This window comes from Podarcis raffonei, chromosome 17, assembly GCF_027172205.1.
Source record: "Podarcis raffonei isolate rPodRaf1 chromosome 17, rPodRaf1.pri, whole genome shotgun sequence".
NCBI lineage: Eukaryota > Metazoa > Chordata > Lepidosauria > Squamata > Lacertidae > Podarcis > Podarcis raffonei.
Window position 1 is genome coordinate 37,670,619 of NC_070618.1, and position 17,355 is coordinate 37,687,973.

A 17,355-nucleotide genomic window follows, 5' to 3' on the forward strand; every position below is an offset into this window, starting at 1 on the left:
CTCCAGCCCCTGGGTCCTTTCCTAAACACCAGAGTCTGAAGGGTGGGGAAAATCTCAAGGCCACAAGAAGAACTCCCTCCCTCCCTAAGAGGAAGGAGGAGGATGACTGCTCACAACTCCAGGGGACCAAACCTACTTCGAAATGAGCACCTTAAAAAAATGTGCACTCCAGCTTAATGCAGGTCAGTTGCTCCTCTTCTATGCAGTTTAACCCACATCTAGGCACACAGGGCGTATCCACTCTTCCTCTTGCCCCGCTGCTTTCCCCAGGGGAGGGGGGACTGCTGTTTAGAGCATAGTCAGGTTTCCTCCAGATTACTATTTGTTTCAGACTACATGCTAAAGAGGAGGTTTTCCCTTGGAAAGGAACAGATCAAGGGGAAAACCGCTCGGATACCCATGTTTTCTAGGCATGGCACAGGAGGAAGCGTGGACGAGCCCAAAGTCAAAATGCTCAGAGAAGAATGGAAGACCTGGTTTACCCTTTCCCAGCCACAGTTTTCTATGTATAAAAGTTGGAATAAAGTGGAGATTTTAATCTGCATAATTGCAAATATGGAAGCAGAGGGGGTGGGTGTTGCAGAATAAGCTTCTTGTGCAAGTGAAATTGCTAGCTGACAGGCAGGGGGGCAAGATAGACACATAATTCGCTTTTGTCTTTTTTCCTTATTAGAAAAAATAAGCAGCAATGATGTTTCTCTCCCCCTTCAGCCATTTCTTGGGGCAGAGTGTGGCTGGGTTTTGCCCCAGAATCCAGAATATTTCTAGAGTGCTGTATGAAAAAAATGGAACATCTGCTTGTCTGGTCATTAGTGTGTGGGATGTATGGGAAGGCAACCCGCCTTGTCCAGCACTTCATTTATAAAAATAAGCCCATAGCTTTGTTCTGCATTTTTCTCACAGAAGCTACAACTTTACAGCTACCCCAGATCTTTGGATCTTCAGTGCTGGGATGCACAGTGAAATCCCCAACCTTGGGTGAAGAAGAAATAAAGTGTGGGCTGTTGTACTTATGTGGTGCTCCAGCTAAGACTAGCTATAGCTAGTAGCAGCTGCTTTTGCCAAACCTTGCTCTGTTGCCACTGCATTCTCTCCTCTCTAGCTATCAGGTTGATATAAGAATGCTCTTTGGTTTGGGCACCCAATCCTCCTCCTAGATGAATTGAAGGAGACCTGGTCACAGCACAAGGAGCAGGTTCATGCAGGATGAGCAGCATTTGGTCCAATGGCATAGAGGCATGTCCAACACGTTGGCTCAATGAGGTGTTTATGCCCAGACAATTGAAAACAAAGGGTTATTAGTAGAAAACTAGTCCAGAAGTGGCCCCAGAACAACTAAAGTGTTTCCACAATGTTTAATTCAGTGGAAACTGAATGGGCGTGGGAAGAGTTCTGAGCATCTGCTCAGAGTGGAAAGGGACCACAAGGCAAGAACATCAACGTGTGCAACCAAGACCACAATATGCTGATGCGAGAAAGTCCTGGGCTGCTTCCATACTTGATATTTTCAGGAGTGCTGGTGAATCAGCAGGTTTAGAAGACTCCAGGCCACAAGATTTGAAGAGAGAAGCGGCAGCCTAACATTTTTACAACTGGAGACCTAATCTTATGGGGCTGACCTTTAATGGAAGCAGGGAATGGAATAGAAGTTGCACCAAGTTCCATAGAACTGGGGAGAGGAACAAGTGAGATTAGCCTAGCTATGGCGAGGACTGCTGTCTGCTTGTGTGGTGAATGCTGAACTTTGACTAAGGAAGGGCACTAGTTGCTACTTATAGTCAGCTGGGATTGGGGGACAACAGGGACAGGGGGCTGGACTAGATGACCCTTGGTATCTCTTCCAACTCTACAATTCTATGATTCTATGTAGGAGTAAAAGAGTTTTTTTTAATTTTTGGTTGACTGTGAAAAAATATGGCCTTCCCCTATCTATGATTCTACGTTTGTCTTAATTTGTCAAGGGGCAAGGCACTTTTCTTGCAGCAAATGTATGTGTGAATATCACATTTGCCTTCCCAAGAACCGTGTACACATGCCCAGGAATCCCAATTATACAACAAAATCATGCACACAGATATTTAAGGATGTGCACATACGTTTGCGGCATGCACTGCAGTGTTTTTCAACAGCAAACAAGACTGCTGGGTAAAAGGTGCGGCTCCTGAAAGAAACTAAAAAAATATGAAGTGGGCTGATATATCTGCTGGAATACCAACAACCTGACTGTTAAAATACAACAGCAACACACACAATTTATTCCATGTGAAAAAAGAGCCAGCATTAGCCTGAGCTTGGGGTGCAATTCAAAAGAGAAACAAATATTGATCAGAGGGATTGGTTCTGTAGACAGATGGACAGAGGATTGCCATATGGGTGCTGCAAAGACCAAACTATCCTTGTATCAAAGTGAAATGCAAGTGTTTGCCCACTTACCCAGGATTCTTCTCTTGGGACACCCCCCCACCTTGCCAATCCCCACATGACAACAAGAGGAACATTTTTCCACGCTTTTATTTAGCAAAAGAAAAATTAATTATAAAATGAACCAATAAAAAGCCCATGCAGCTGCAGGGACATTTCCCCCACCCCAGCTCCTTAACCCCAGTGGGGGATTTAAAAGTGTAGTTTTCTTTTATTTTTGGAGAGGAGTGGGGGACCGATTCCCTCCAGGCTGCAGTGCAAATATTTACACAGACTCGAAGGAGGATGCGGATGGGGCAGGGAGGAATGGAGGACTTTTTACACTGAAATCTCTACACCCAGGGAATGGAATCATTTACAGCCAATAATCTTAACAAGATGCAATAATAAATTAATGAGTAAGGCACTGCACCCAGAGAGGGCACAACAGGTGGGGTGGGGGTGAGAGGGTGGGGGGTTTGTCAGGTAAGGATTAAAAATATCTGATTGCCATGGTTACCAAAAAAAAAACAGAACAAGGGCAAATTCCACCAGCTACCAACAAGGAGTGGGGGACTAGGGAATGGTCTGGATGATTAAGGGGAGGGTCCACAAACATTTGGGGTGAGGGGTCTCCATTTAGCTGCCAGCTTGAGGGGGGCATTATCTGGCTGCACCCCAACCTTATTGTTCACTCTGAGTTGCTCCTCCCAATTCAGATGCTGAGGAAAGGGTGCTGGTTATTGCTTCCGGGCTGAAGGTAGGGAGGGGGTGGGCCACACAGCCTCTTTCTGAAACCCCAGGATTTCAGCCTTACAGGGCAAGAGGTCACACGTCTCTTGTCGACAGGGAGGTTAAAAATGTCAAGTCTGTCGCCCTTGGGGGGCCACAAGTCAAGGCTGGAGGTAGAGTCCTTTTTTCTGATACATCTATCCTGGATGCGTGCCCCCCCTGCCCACTCTCCCCCCCCCATCACTCTCAGCTATTTCCAGAAACGAGAGTGATGACTTGTTCAAGCTTCAGCCTCAATTTGTGTTTTCGGCAGGCGGCATCACGTTCCAGCGCTGTCAGGATCTGATGGGTGGACAGGCCATGGGTTGGGAAAACATGAGGGTCCGGAATAAAGGGAAGGAAAGAGAAAGGTGGGAAAAAAAAGGTCAGGAGGGACTAAGCCCCAAACTTCCAGGAGCAAGACAGGAATAAGAGATGGGCCCTAGGATGGAGAAATACCTGTTAAAACTGGGAAAGGGGCAGGAGACAAAGAGAAAGGCTGGTGGGGTCTGTCCTGTCACCTGGAGTCAGGCAATAGTTTTAAATCGGAGCTTGCTGACGGCGATCCCATGGGAAGGGCTACGGCTAGAGCATCTGGCCTGCATGCAGAAGGTCTGAGGTTTAGTTCTTGGCATCTCTAGGTAGGGCTGGTAAATCTAAACACTGCAATGCACCAGAGTGTTTGCTCTTCCTGCTCAGTTCCTGTGAGCATGTGCTCAGTCTCTCACCTTGGAATGTGTCCCCTTTAACATGGACACATTTTGTGGGATGCCAGGATTGAACAGCCATCCATCCACTCCAAACAGAGGAGAGGGGTGAAGAGCTTGTCTCTATGAGTGAGTGCAGTGGTGACCAACTTTTCCCCACTGATGGGAGGGCATGCCCATGATATTTTGTGGTTCTTTCTTTTTCCTAGGCGGCTGCCATGTTTTGTTGTGCCACCCCAAACAGCAGTTTGGAATTCCAAATGTGCTTAGTGGCTCAAAAAGGTTGGCGACCCATGTTTTAAAGAGTGTCATAATGCACTTTATTTTGCCCAGCCCACTGCCACTTCTGGTTTCTGAAATAAAAAGCCGGAAGACACACAAGCAGCAGTCCCTCTCAAAATGCCTTCAGTTCTTGGTGGTGGCAGCAGGGGATCCCTGTTTTCTCCAGTAAGCTAGGTAAGGAACAGATTTATGGCGTGAAAGCTCCAAATGGGGGAAATGTGTAGGTGAGAGGGATAAGCATGGAGCAGAGGTCTCCATTTGTCATTCTACCTTCTCTGGAGTCCTAAGCCAGGTGTGGGAAACCTGTGGCCTCTCCAGATGTTGTTGGATTCCAACTCCAGTCTTCTGGAACCACTGGCCATGCTGACTGGGTCTGATGGGAGCTGGAGTCCACCTACACCTGGAGGATGTACAGGTTCCCTACCCCTCTCATACACTACCCCCTGGCTATTGAGATGTAGGGTGTTCTTAGGAAAGTGTCAAGGGCTAAACAGAAGGGTACAGGATAACCAATGAGGCAGTAGACGGTGGTGCCTTAACTTATTATGGTACCTTAAATTCCTCCCCATGAGCCATTTAATTACAGAGGATCTGCAGTAGGGTCCAAATTAGGCTCTATCCTCATCAGATTTATAGCATAGCTGAATAACAGGTTGAAAACAATGTGAGAAACTTGTGGTGTGTGAGATAGAGAGGGAAAAAAACCAAATAGGAAGGAAAGAGTTGGGGTGGAGCCTCACCTCATCACGGTACCTCCCCACGTAGCTGTAGAGCTCCCCCAGTGCACCCAGTGTGTTAAATTCGCCTGCGTGCTGCCGTGATTGCTCCACTAGATAGGCATCCATGTCTTGGTCACTGATAGAAGCCATCTTGGTGATATCCCGATAGTACCTGGTAAACATATGCATAGCTTTTGGATTCCTTGGAGAGAAGATTGATCAACACTCCCACGTCAGCAGAGGGTTTCCACACAAACCAAAGTGAATAAATGTGCATGTTTATTGCATTGCAGTCCCTTCTATGAATGGAAGCTATAAATGAAGGCTCCAGATTTTGCCATGTTGAATACAGAGCCATATGGCTCCTCCAGATGACCTAATTAATTAATTAGTTTTATATCCCACTTTTCCTTCTATAGGAGCCAAGGAGGATATTTACTGAGCATTCATCCTGATTTGCTTGCACAAAGCTTACATGGTGATTAGGCTACAACTGGTGATTATTGAGAATTTGTTCTTTCTTGAATATTTGCGTTGCCCAGCCACTTTCCAAATAGCAAAAATGTTTGGATTTTTTGTTAGAATTGTATTTGTTGCACCAGGATGACTGAGCCCTTTGATCCACTTTAACTGTGCAAACTTAAAAGTTTTGGTACGTATTTGAACCTCTTAGGCCGAATACTGACTGCGTGGAGGCATTGACAACTACATAACCCCCGTTTTATCATGGCTTATATGGTGCAACAGATAACCTTCAAAGCATGAGCTGTGTTCACTTCAACACTGAAGGAACCCATGTGTGGAGGTCAAACTCTGGCTTGGGAGAAGCCGTAGCTCTGCAGCAGAGCGTATGTGCTTTTCACACAGAAGGGCACAGGTTTAATTCCAGGCACCTCCAGCTAAAAGGATTGGCTAGCCGGTGATTAGAAACACATCCTGGTGAAATGATTGGGGGGAAATGTGCTTGTGGGCCAAGACTCAGTCTAGAGCAGGGGTCAGCAACCTTTTTCAGCCGTGGGCCGGTCCACCGACCCTCAGACCATGTGGTGGGCCAGACTATATTTTGGGGGAAAATATGAATGAATTCCTATGCCCCACAAATAACCCAGAGATGCATTTTAAATAAAAGCACACATTCTACTCATGTAAAAACACACTGATTCCCAGACCGTCTGTGGGCCAGATTTAGATGGCGATTGGGCCGCATCCGGCCTCCGGGCCTTAGGTTGCCTACCCCTGATCTAGAGGTTGCCTGCACCTGCCTTAGATGAACAGGTCCTTGCTTCCTCCAGGAGCACCCTCCTTTGCCAGTCAAGATGAATCAGCTGGTGCTTTAAGGAGACACGCAATAGATTAGGGAGGTCAGTTTAGAGACAGAAGCGGCAGACTCACTACGCTAGCTTCACTGCAGACTACTGTTGTTTACCGAGGGAGGCAGTGTGGAAATCAGTCTGGTGCAAACACACTGTTAGGAGGGCTGAATTGATTCTGCCAGTGCTTTTGCGCCACACTGCCCTCTGCCCCCACCTCTCTCCCTCACTGGTAAGCAACAGCAACCCACCTTCAGGAAGCCAGCGCAGCAGCTCTGCCCCATCCACCATGCCGCTTCTGTGTGTGGAACAGCAGCAGTGGTGACTCCTCCTTTCCAAAGATGCTAAGAGAGGCCAAAGTAACAGAGTCTCCCCACCCTCAAAGACTCCTGCCCTTCTTGACTGTCCTGAACTCGTGGAAAGCCACAGCATTCCTTTTCCCAACCTGTTTGAGGATGGCCCTCATTCAAGGAACCAAGTTCCAGGCAGGATCTTGTTATCCTCGTACAGTAAAGAGCTACCAACATTATAATGCCGTGGGATGATGTGCTGAGGTCAATCCCACCTCTGCCAGCTGTAGAGGCAACACAGACTATCCCACCACTACTTGACATGACCCCTCTCTGTAGCTCACCTTTCCACCCAGCCTTTGTAGACAGGGATGTCCTTGGCATAGAGCAGCTTTGTTGAGGGGGAATCCTTGCCCAGGCGGTGCTCAGAGGTGGAGCATGAGTCCATGAAGGTCTGGGCCACCACAGAGAGGCAAGCATCTGTAATGCTGCTTTTGTGGATATCAAAAACAAATTGTGGGTTCTTGATGACGTTCACCCAAAACCTCAAGGGCAGGCTGCAGTGGAAGAAAGGAAGAAAGATGATGCTTCAAAAGACACACATGAGAGGCAAAGGGTTAGATAGGGATAGGGCAGTGGTGGTGAGGAAATTACAGAGGTTGAAGCTCAATACTCATGTTTTTTTGAGGGTTTTTCATTTGTTTGTTTTGATACGCTGGGAAAACACAGAGATCAAAGCCAATGGGCTGTATCCTGAGTAGTGCTATGTGAAAGCTCATGTCAGTGCAAGGATTTCTGCTTGCACTACAGAACATTCACCACTAGATCCAAACTGGGGTCCTCAAACCTCTGGAGCAGATTTGGGAGAGTGTAGGGTGCAAGGGCGCTCCTCTGTTATTCTTGTGCAAATGGAGCAAATGAACTGGATACTGCCCCTTTAAAGGACTCCTAAGCCATGATTCTCCATGGAACTCAGCCCATTTCCTGTAGACAGCACTTCCTTGTTTGCCAGACTGTGCTCCACGAAGGTAACATCCCATAGCTGAGAGTCATCATGGCCTTACTGCATCCCCGTCAAGGGTGCTTCCCAGCCAAAGGAATGCACATGCCAGAGAGTTAACTCTTTGTTGTCAATGGTAACAGAGTCATTTCTACAGCTCTGTAGAATAAATACGCACACCAATTTAGCATCTAGGCAGCTTTTCCCAGGTCCGTGCTCCAGGGAGAAGTTGCAGCAATGGGGGACCATTCCCCCTCCACCCATTTATGGAGCTTCCCCTGACAGGCTGCGCAAACGTGGCTGGAGACTACGTCTGCATGGAAACTTCCTCTGCTGCTTAAATTATCTTCTGGTTCTAGGAGATGGTGGTGCAGGAGAGGGTGGGGAAGCACCCGGCCCTTCACTTGCCTGGCCTGCCTCTTCCTCCAGCTCTGAAGCTTCCCCTACCTCTGATTCTTGCCTCCTGGCTGGTACAGGTCTCCACAAACCACTGAGCCCCACTCCAGCCCCCGTCCCCTTGGTGCACACTCATCAGTGTCCTGCCAGTCCCTGACAATCCCTGAAGTAGAGGAATGGAGGATTAGCAAAGTCCTTGGGGTCATGGGAGGTGGGGGAGAGTTGGCTGGCATCAAACACTTAGGGGTCATGAGCACTGGATTCCTTGGGGCGAAAATTTCTTCCTAAAGAAGATTTGTTCAATCAAGGTAGGGTAGGACAGAGCCTGGAAAAATGAATGGCTGAAGGCTGGCCGAGAGCAGAGCTCAAAGGCAAGGAGCCCCAAGTCCCAAGCACAGCATCTGGAGGGGAAAAAACCAAGGTGAGGAGAAGAAAAATACACAAAGCCAATCTGGTAGTAGCTGTGCAAAGATTCCTTAGGGCTAAAAAATCTTTCCCCATCTGCTTAAATATGATATGCCAGCTGTCAGTTACCCACAGCCAGGATAGGCACACCGGCTGCTACCGGCTCCCTACCATTACCGACAAGTAGGAAACACTGGTCAGCGAGGGCTCCAACTGGAGAATAGCCTCTGCCAAAGGTGTCATGGACTTTGAAGAAGCACAAACTCAGGAATAAAAGGAAAAACGATCTAAGAGGAAGGCACATTTGGCAAAACCTCAGCATGATCAACGCCTGCCCAGAAACCTAAGTCCCTTCTGTGGAAGGACGTGCAGATCCAGAATGGGGCTCCACAGTCACTTACGGACTCACTGTTAAGACCATATTCATGGAAGACAATCTTACTCGGCTACAAGTGATCACCAAAGAAGAAGATTTATTACTTTAGGGTACTGGCTGGTGGCCAAAGGGCCAAAGCCAAAGGTCTCACCAGTTACTTTTCCAGGTATGTCGCACGTCAGGGTCCCCAATCTGCCTTCGCTCTGCCTGCTCATCCAGGAAGTCAAACATGTATTTGATGGGCAGGGGGAGTGCACTGGCCCGGTGTGCTGTGCTGAACACAGTCTCAAACAGGTCGTCTACAAACTTCTGCAATGTGCCCTGTAGAAGCAGAAGAGAAAAATTTCTGGAAAACATATTTTGGGATGGATGGATGGAGAAAACAACTGTCAATATTTGGAGATCATGGGCAGCGCTCCCACGGAAAATAGCACCACTCTTCCATCTTGCATTTGTATACATAATATTCACAAGCACATCCAATCCCTTTTGTTTCCCTAACTATTCTGCTCCCTGATTTTCTTGAACTCTCCTACTGCAGTAGCCCACCTAATCATCGCTGCCATAGTATTCTTGATTTGGGACACAGTCTCAAATAAGGGCACATCTACACTTCATTGTAGGCCCATTTTACACGAGTTTAAATGGTTGCCGCTTCTCCTGAGGGGACCATTCAATTGGCAGCTTGACACTAATCTCATTTGCAGAATGGATAAGCCTTAAGAGATACAGGCGACGACCATTTTGCGCCAGGGTTCTGTTCCCGGCTCCCATGTGCCGAGCCCCATCCGCCCTGCCCCATTCTGTCCCCCCCCTCCACCCCCGTTCTTCCCTCTTTCGGGTCCAAAAGGACCCACACCTCATCAATTGTGCACCTGGTAGATGCAGTGCTGGATTTGCATATAAGCTAAACAAGCTGTAGCTTAAGGCCCCACTCTCTTGGGGCCCCCCAAAAAAATTAGAAGAAAAAAACACCTGGATGTACATTTCCAAAATATAAGATAAAAAAACAAATAAAATAAAACCTAAATACAGCAACAGTGGCAAATGGCTTTAGCTACCTATTAGGTCCATAAATTACCATATAGCATATATTCAACACAAAAAAATGACAATTTGTTGTTGACAAAGGACAGCTGGACATATAAAGGGCCCCATTGCCTTCAGTAGCTTAGGGCCTCATCAAACTAAATCCGTCCCTGTGTAGATGCGCCTAAAATGGTCGCTGCCTGTATTTGAAAGACTGTGCAATGCAACTATTATTATAATGTAAGCAGATGATGTACTGCTGAGAGGTGGTCATTGCTAGGGGGAGATTATTATTTGCCTCTTTCTGTTCTTCATTCTGAGTAATATTTTTTGTTGTAATCTGTAACAAAATCTGAATGAAAATATTTTTAAAAATAATAATTATGCAAGCAGACCTGCAGAGCGGAAGGGACGCCCTCTTAACACAGGCCAGGGGAACAAGGGTCACTTGGAGGTTGCCCCTTCTGGCTCCCAGGAAAAACATCGTGACGAAGGGGAGATAACTTGGCCCCATCCATTGGCCAGTGAAGAAGCAGCTGCTCCAGTGCTTTTCTCTACCCTCCTCATTCCTTTTCCTTTTGTATCTATTCAATTGTGAGCCTGCAGCCAGCGACTCTCTTATCTTTTAACATAGGTACAACTTATGGAAATCTTAGGCACTGTTTGTTTTTATGATAAATAAGAGGGTACTGATCGCCAGTTTAAAAAGGAACCTGTACACAATGGTAATATTATTACCACTTAGAAATTTTGATAATTATATGCTTTGAACTGCAAATATTTATATTTGGTCTATAAATCGTGTTCATTAAATTACAACTGGCATTTGTATTTGTATTTGTACTTTATCTCAATAATCCCTGTAATAACTCCAAAGTTGTAACAACATATCCCCATTTTGCAGATGGGAGGACAGTGACTTACCTTACACCATTAAATAAATTCATGGTGGAGACAAGATTTGAACCAAGGATCTCCTGGTTTAGTGTTTCTTATTACCATAAAAAGATCAACACCCCACTCCCTTTTCAAAGGAAACCAGAGCAATGAAATTAAATCACAACAATATCACACTCTTAGCCTCTACACCAGAGCAGCACCACAAAATGCTACTAAATGTATTACAGTCAAATACTGGATTAAAGTAACATGATTAAATAGAATGAGCAGAATGGTAGAATACAAACAAAAATCACATGCCTACGCACATCACATTACACAAACAATCTCGCACAATTCAGACCCCAAATGACACATTCTCTGCATTCCTTCCTCACTGTCACTGTTTTGGTGACAGTGGCACCACATGCCATGTCCATAAAGTATCTGCGCTGTACTTAGATGTCAGTTGGCAGACACTGGAAGCTGCAGCGAGTTTGCCACGAGGCCCAGGCCAGAGGCACCAATGATCACACCCCTACAATCCAGACAGGCTGCGGTTCAAAGCATGCCCTGCCCCAGGAGATGAGTTCAGGCCACCTCTGTGAAGGGTTGACCACTGTTGGAACACAGGAAGCTGCCTTGTGCAGAGTCAGACTACGGATCCATCTAGCTCAGTATTGTTTACACTAACTGGCAGCAGCTCTCCAGGGTTTCAGGCAGGGGTCTCCCAGGCAGACGTGGAGATGCCAGTGGGGACTGGACCTGGGACCTTTTGTATGCAAAGCAGAGGCGGTGCCACTAAGCTACAGTCCTTTTCCAAACCAAACAAGGACAGAAACGTGAAGAGGACTGTGGGGAAATGTATCTCCCAAGACCGTGTGGGATCTACAGAATTTGCCCTAGGAGGCAAAAGTCTGCACTGCCGTTTTCTGCAGGCTGCTGTAGAAAGGTCTGCCCTCCTTGTCTGCCCCAGGAAGAGGAAAGCAAGGAGCAACCAGGGAGGGACAAAGGGACACAACTCTCCTTGTGTCATCCCACTGCCGCTGGGCTCTTCACCTTTCTCTTCCTGGGATGAGCAAGGAGGCGGCCCTTTTACAGCCAGCCTCCTCCTCCTAGAAGTGGTGCATAAGCTGCAACTGGCCATAGAACAGCTGCCCCTCAAGCACACATTCAGTGACTCCTTGCATTCCTGGCTAGCTTTTACTTATTGGAAGAGATGGATGGTTGGAATGCAAGGACTCGCCAAGCAAGTGCCCGGATGGCTGCTTTGGATCCTGTTTCGTGGGCCCCTGTACCTGCTGTCTGGAGCACGTGCCCCCTCTCGCCTCACTCTTAACCTGGGCCCGCTCCAACAGAGCTTTGTTGAAGACTAGAACTACAGAGATCTGTAGATTATATAATGAAAGGTTGGAAGAAGAACCTCAGTGCGTTTCATCTACTGAAGAGAAAATACCAACAAGGCGGAGGAAAATAGAGTGGTAATTCTTCAATTGTTAAAAAGGATATCAGGGAGAACTGCAATGAGGGCAAGCAGCAATAAGGTTCTTTTAAAACAAAAACAGGAAAAGGAAGTCACTTTTAGGTTAAACACAAAAAAATATATTTTCCCTGACAGTTTTCAAGGGAAAATGTCTGCCATGGATTGATTTACAGATTGGTGCAGAATCTTCTGCCTCCCTGGTTTGGGGCAAGGAGCTTTTAAAACTAGCCAATCCCCCATTTCAGTGATCCAGTTCCTTTCCTGACATACCTTGGTGGCAAGGAGCCTCGTGAGGTAGATCTCAGACACCATCTTGCTCCCTCGTTCCCCTTCCTTGGGGTCTCCAAGATGCTCGTGGTTCTTGACTAAATGCCAGAGACGGGTACCTGAATCTTGATCCGGAGTGAGGATGGGGGCTCGTGAGCGCAAGCTCTCTGGACTGCTAGAGGTGCGGAGCAAACTCTCTGTGGAAGATGGGGGGGGGGACGAGCAAGAACCTCTTATGAGCTTTACCCATCTCAGCCCTCAAGAGCCTGGGTTCCATGCACCTCTTTTCAATCTTTGCTCTACACCAGAAGCTCACCTGAAGGACAGGTTTGTATTTATTCAGCCTTGAAGAGTGCCTGCACCCAAGCAGGCACTGGTAATACCAAAACCACCAGCCTCCATAGGCCAAGTGAACCACTCCCCGTTCCCCTCCAACCACAAAGCCACAGAGTGGGAGTGGCAGTAAAATTACATGCATTCCAGGCTTGGAATAGCAAACATAATTACAGCCAGGCCAGGGTGGTGCTGGAAGAAAGCTTAGGGATACGAAGTTTGGACGTGGCAATAGCCCTCCTTGAAAGGCCACCTGGCTTAGGTGATAATAGGGCAAGCCACAAAAGGCCAGGGGCTTGCTGTGTCACACAGTAAGAAAGGACACTTTACTTGTGAAGGACAAATCTTCTTACGCCCCAGTTCACACTGTATACAGCAGGGAACCAGGTCACATAGATGGACAACAGAAAAATCCTGCCCGCACAAGGTCACATTCTCGGCTCAGGAGGGCTCAGGTGAAACACTGACAGATGGCATTGCAAAAGAGGCAACAGGTCAGGAAAGAGCTGTGACCAGCTCTATGGACTCTGAGAACAAGGCCAAGGACACAGCACCCCTGTGTGCATTAATTCCAGCTTCGTGGACCTGTGCACGTGCTGTGATTCAGCAGGAATGAAGAGGAAGCACAAAACAGGCAGCACAATGTGCAGAATTCAGCATCAGCTTTTAATAATAATTCTATTGAGCAAGTGCGGCTGAATAAGAGTTCCAGTGGTTGAGGGCAGTGACTAAACCCATGGCTAACAATGAGAAATTATGAAAAATGGAAGAAGTATGTAAATTTGCATAAATTAGCGTATATAGACTGAATCCAAAATATGGATTGTCTGAGAACAGAATTAATTTGGGGAGGGTGGGGCGGGGCAGGAGGTTGAAGATTCTTGTGTAGAGTGTACAGAAGGATGGAAGATGCATTTTCATCCTCTCAAACTTTAGTGGCAATGGGGGGGGGGAGCTGAATTCGACTCCACCGCCACCCAAAAAAACGCAGCATAACTTTGCACAACATTGTGTTACCTTGTCAAAGAGAGAAGGCAGGAGCCATTGGTCACTTAGTGCAGCCAAGCATTAGAGGGGAATGGGGAGTGTTGAGCAGGATGTGTCATTCCTTACCATAGCGGCTCAGCGAGTGGGTGAAAGTGAAAGAGCTGGCGATATTGTAGCCCGATGCCTGCCTAGGAACCAGCGCCACTGCAGAGCCATCTGCTACCTGCACATTGAATGGCAGGGGTGGCAGAGGTGGGACAGGTAAAGGTGGGGTTAAAGGGGGGGTGGGGAAGAGAACAAAAATTGACATAATAATAATAATAATAATAATAATAATAATAATAATAATAACAACAACACATCTACAATTTTCAGTGCATTTTGCCTGCATTATCTTAGTAACAGCCTTGTAAAGTAGGCCAATATTATTATTCTATGCGAGTGTGTGCAAGCATATGTGTTTGTGAACCTGAGAGAACAGTGGCTTGGCTTAAGTGGCCAACCTAGTGAATTCATGATGGAGACGAGATTTGAACAGGGATCTTCCTGCCTTGAAGTCTTAAGCCATTATGCTACAATCAGCTTCTTTCTACCTCAGCACACAAGAAGAGAGCTAGGATAATCCCCCAGAATACAGTTTGTCACTGAAGCTTCCAAACAGTACGGAGTATGACTCCTCGAGTTGTATTCTTGAGGCAATCCAGTGTTCTTTGCTTGGTCAAGACACTCACATGCACAGCCCCCTCTTCCACCCCCCTCGCAACCTGCTCTATTCCACTCCTCAAATCTTCTATGGCGTGCAAAGCATTATTTATTTCCTGATTCCTGCCGGAAATATTCCTAAGGAATACAGAACAGCCCTCACACCTTGTACTGCTCGGAAGCTGCTTGCTCCCAAACTCTACCGCATTCTCCCATTTTCCCCAGGCTACGGTAAACATATTAGGAATCCAGGGTAGTTCATCTGGCCCTGAGCTGGGAGGAAGGGAAACTGGTTACCTGATAATGCCCAAGGGTATTGAGCCGTTTCCAGTCTCCTTCAATCTTGCTTGTGGCATCCTCATCCTGAAGAATGGTTCGCCCCCCACTGCCTTGACACCATTCTGGGGTGAAAAAGGAGGTCAATGAGGAGAGAGCTGGCTTGGTATTATCTCTCCCAGGCTCCCCCCCCCCCAATTTTGTTACAACTTAAGCCAGGGATGGGGAGCCTGTGGCCCTCCAGATGTTGTTTTTACTGAAATTCCCATCAGCCCCAGTCAGCATGGCCTGTGGTTAGGGATAACGGGACCTACAGTCGAAGAGCATATGCTGGAGCCAAGGTTCTCCACCCCTAGCCTAAGCCCAGTGGCTAATAACCAAGGTGTCCAGTCCAGGCTCCCAGCCCCACCTGCTTTCTCCCACGTTCCTGCCTTCATACCCAGCTCCATGTCTTCGGCACGTGGGCGTTGGGAATAGGGCACCCCACGGTACACAGCATCCAGCAGCTTCTCCTTCACTTGCGTCACTGAGTCACAGTTTAATACCTTGACAGGCACGGCAGGACCCCCAGGGGGCTCAGGGGGGGTACATAACAGAGTCTGGAAGCAGAGAAAAAACCTGTTAACGTTGCAGTCGTCAGAGTTTCAAGGCTCATGCATCCCTAGCTACATGCACCCAGGGTCATACCTAGAACATTTTTCAGCTCTGGTCATTCCTCACATCCCCAACTACCATTTGTGAGCAACTGCAGTTCCAGCATTGCTGAAAACCTTTTTATTGCCAAACGAACATGGAGGTCCAAGAGCAGGTTGCCTAATCTACGCCAAGATGGAAACAGGGGAAGGCCAATTCTTTTCGTGGTCAGCCGAAAGTAAAAAACAAACAAACCAAACTTTTATTCCTACATAGAACTGTAACGTTGGAATGGACCCGTTTTGCCCCCACCCCCAGCTGCCTGTAAGCAGAACCTAGTGCCTCACCTTAGCCAAAGTCCAGCATGCACCACACAGGCAGACAGCAGCGTTTGGCATAGCTGGGCTAATCTCACCCTTCCCTGTTCCTCTCCCCAGTTCTATGGAACTTTCTGGTACTTCCATTCCCTTTTTCCTTTAAGGCAGCCCCATTTGAGGCTTAGTAGGTCAGCCCCATAAAGTTATGTCTCCTACCATTAAAATGTTAGGTAAAGGGGACCCCTGACCATTAGGTCCAGTTGTGACCAACTCTGGGGTTGCGGCGCTCATCTTGCTTTATTGGCTGAGGGAGCCAGTGTACAGCTTCCGGGTCATGTGGCCAGCATGACTAAGCCACTTCTGGCGAACCAGAGCAGAGTACGGAAACGCCGTTTACCTTCCCGCTGGAGTGGTACCTCTTTATCTACTTGCACTTTGATGTGCTTTCGAACTGCTAGGTTGGCAGGAGCAGGGACTGAGCAACGGGAGCTCACCCTGTGGAGGGGATTCGAACCGCTGACCTTCTGATCGGCAAGCCCTAGGGTCTGTGGTTTAACCCACAGCACCACCCACATCCCTATTAAAATGTTAGGCCACTGCTTATCTCTTCAAATCTGGTGGCCTGGAGTCATCTAAACCACCAAGACTGCAAGCCAGACTGGCCTACGCAACTGCAACCCGCCCCCCCTTCACACAGCAAACTAAACTGTTCTCTCCCCAGACTACGAAGAGGTGTAGCACAGCCACCAGCATCCTCACCAAGGTCTTGTAATCTATTTGCTGGCGAATGAGCTTGTCCTCGCTCAGTGAGTAGCGAGCCTCGCCTGTGATGGAATCTATGGGTCCTTTCTCCATCTGCTGCTTGATGGCACAGAATAGCATAAACAGCGGCTCCCCAGCACATTCCTGGGGTGGGGAAGAAGAGAGAGGTTCACAGGCAAGGAACACGGGAAGCTCCCTTATCCCAGGTCAGATTATCATCCATCTACTTTGGCATCAGGGCCTCTGGCAGAGAAAGGGGCTCTCCATCACCCAGGAGGCAGGGAGCCCAGCAGTAGGCATAGGCAGTGGCAGGCGCAACCACAGCCAGTGAGAGGCAGAGCCGACACATTTGAGCTCCTCCTCACTCCCATTCCTCCTCCCTGCGGAATAAGGAGGTGGCAGGCGGCAGGCGGCAGGCAGGGCCACACACTCCTCGACCGGTTGTAAGTCAGGAGGGCAGGCAGCAGGGCCAACCAAGGGTGGTAGCGATGCATCTTGCTTGGCCTAATGGACCAGCCACGGCTGCCATCACCTGCTACCTGGTCATTTTTCAAATTGCAGACCCTAGAGATTGGACATGGAAGCTGATGCATGCAAAACATTTCCTTCCCTAACCACAGAACTCTCATTCCCAACTCCCTCTCCCCAGGACAAAGACCGTGGGTAGAAAATTCTGGATCTTTGGCCTCTAGTTTCCCTCAGCCCCCTTTAGATTCCTGCTCTCTGCCAGAATAAGGGCCAGGACCCAGATGTCAGAAGCCCCGTTCCATCTCACTTCTCTCTCTCCCCCTGCCCGCCCCCTCTCTTTCTCTTGCATGCACTCACCTTGAGGAACCTGTGCAGCAGGAAAGTAAACCAATTTGTCAACATTTTCTCAGCTACGGACTCCGTCCTGGGAAAACAGAAAAAGAGAGAGCACAGACGGCTGAGTTCCCCATGTGTGGGAGGTGGAGGGAATCCTCAATGCCCACATGCACACAGCTGTGAAGAGAAATACGCATAAATCTGGGAGCCCCTTTGCCACGTCACAG

General features: G+C 48.0%; 1 protein-coding gene across 5 annotated transcripts in view; it reads right to left on the reverse strand.

The window, feature by feature from the left end:
- The window catches only part of PLXNA3 (plexin A3), an 85,951-nt gene that overhangs the window by 14,792 nt on the left and 53,804 nt on the right, over window positions 1–17,355 (reverse strand). For 3 of the 5 annotated variants that reach the window (XM_053371972.1, XM_053371971.1, XM_053371973.1), the window contains exons 23-32: window positions 17,150–17,216; window positions 16,322–16,468; window positions 15,022–15,211; window positions 14,634–14,737; window positions 13,761–13,857; window positions 12,318–12,511; window positions 8,808–8,977; window positions 6,824–7,036; window positions 4,901–5,051; window positions 2,496–3,474 (exon numbers count right to left, since the gene is read on the reverse strand). In XM_053371972.1, the coding sequence (XP_053227947.1) occupies window positions 3,379–3,474; window positions 4,901–5,051; window positions 6,824–7,036; window positions 8,808–8,977; window positions 12,318–12,511; window positions 13,761–13,857; window positions 14,634–14,737; window positions 15,022–15,211; window positions 16,322–16,468; window positions 17,150–17,216 (1,429 nt within the window). In that variant the 3' untranslated portion in view covers window positions 2,496–3,378. Of the gene's footprint in view, window positions 1–2,495; window positions 3,475–4,900; window positions 5,052–6,823; window positions 7,037–8,807; window positions 8,978–12,317; window positions 12,512–13,760; window positions 13,858–14,633; window positions 14,738–15,021; window positions 15,212–16,321; window positions 16,469–17,149; window positions 17,217–17,355 lie in introns of those variants that run through there. The other 2 variants (XM_053371974.1, XM_053371975.1) reach the window with 2 other exon arrangements.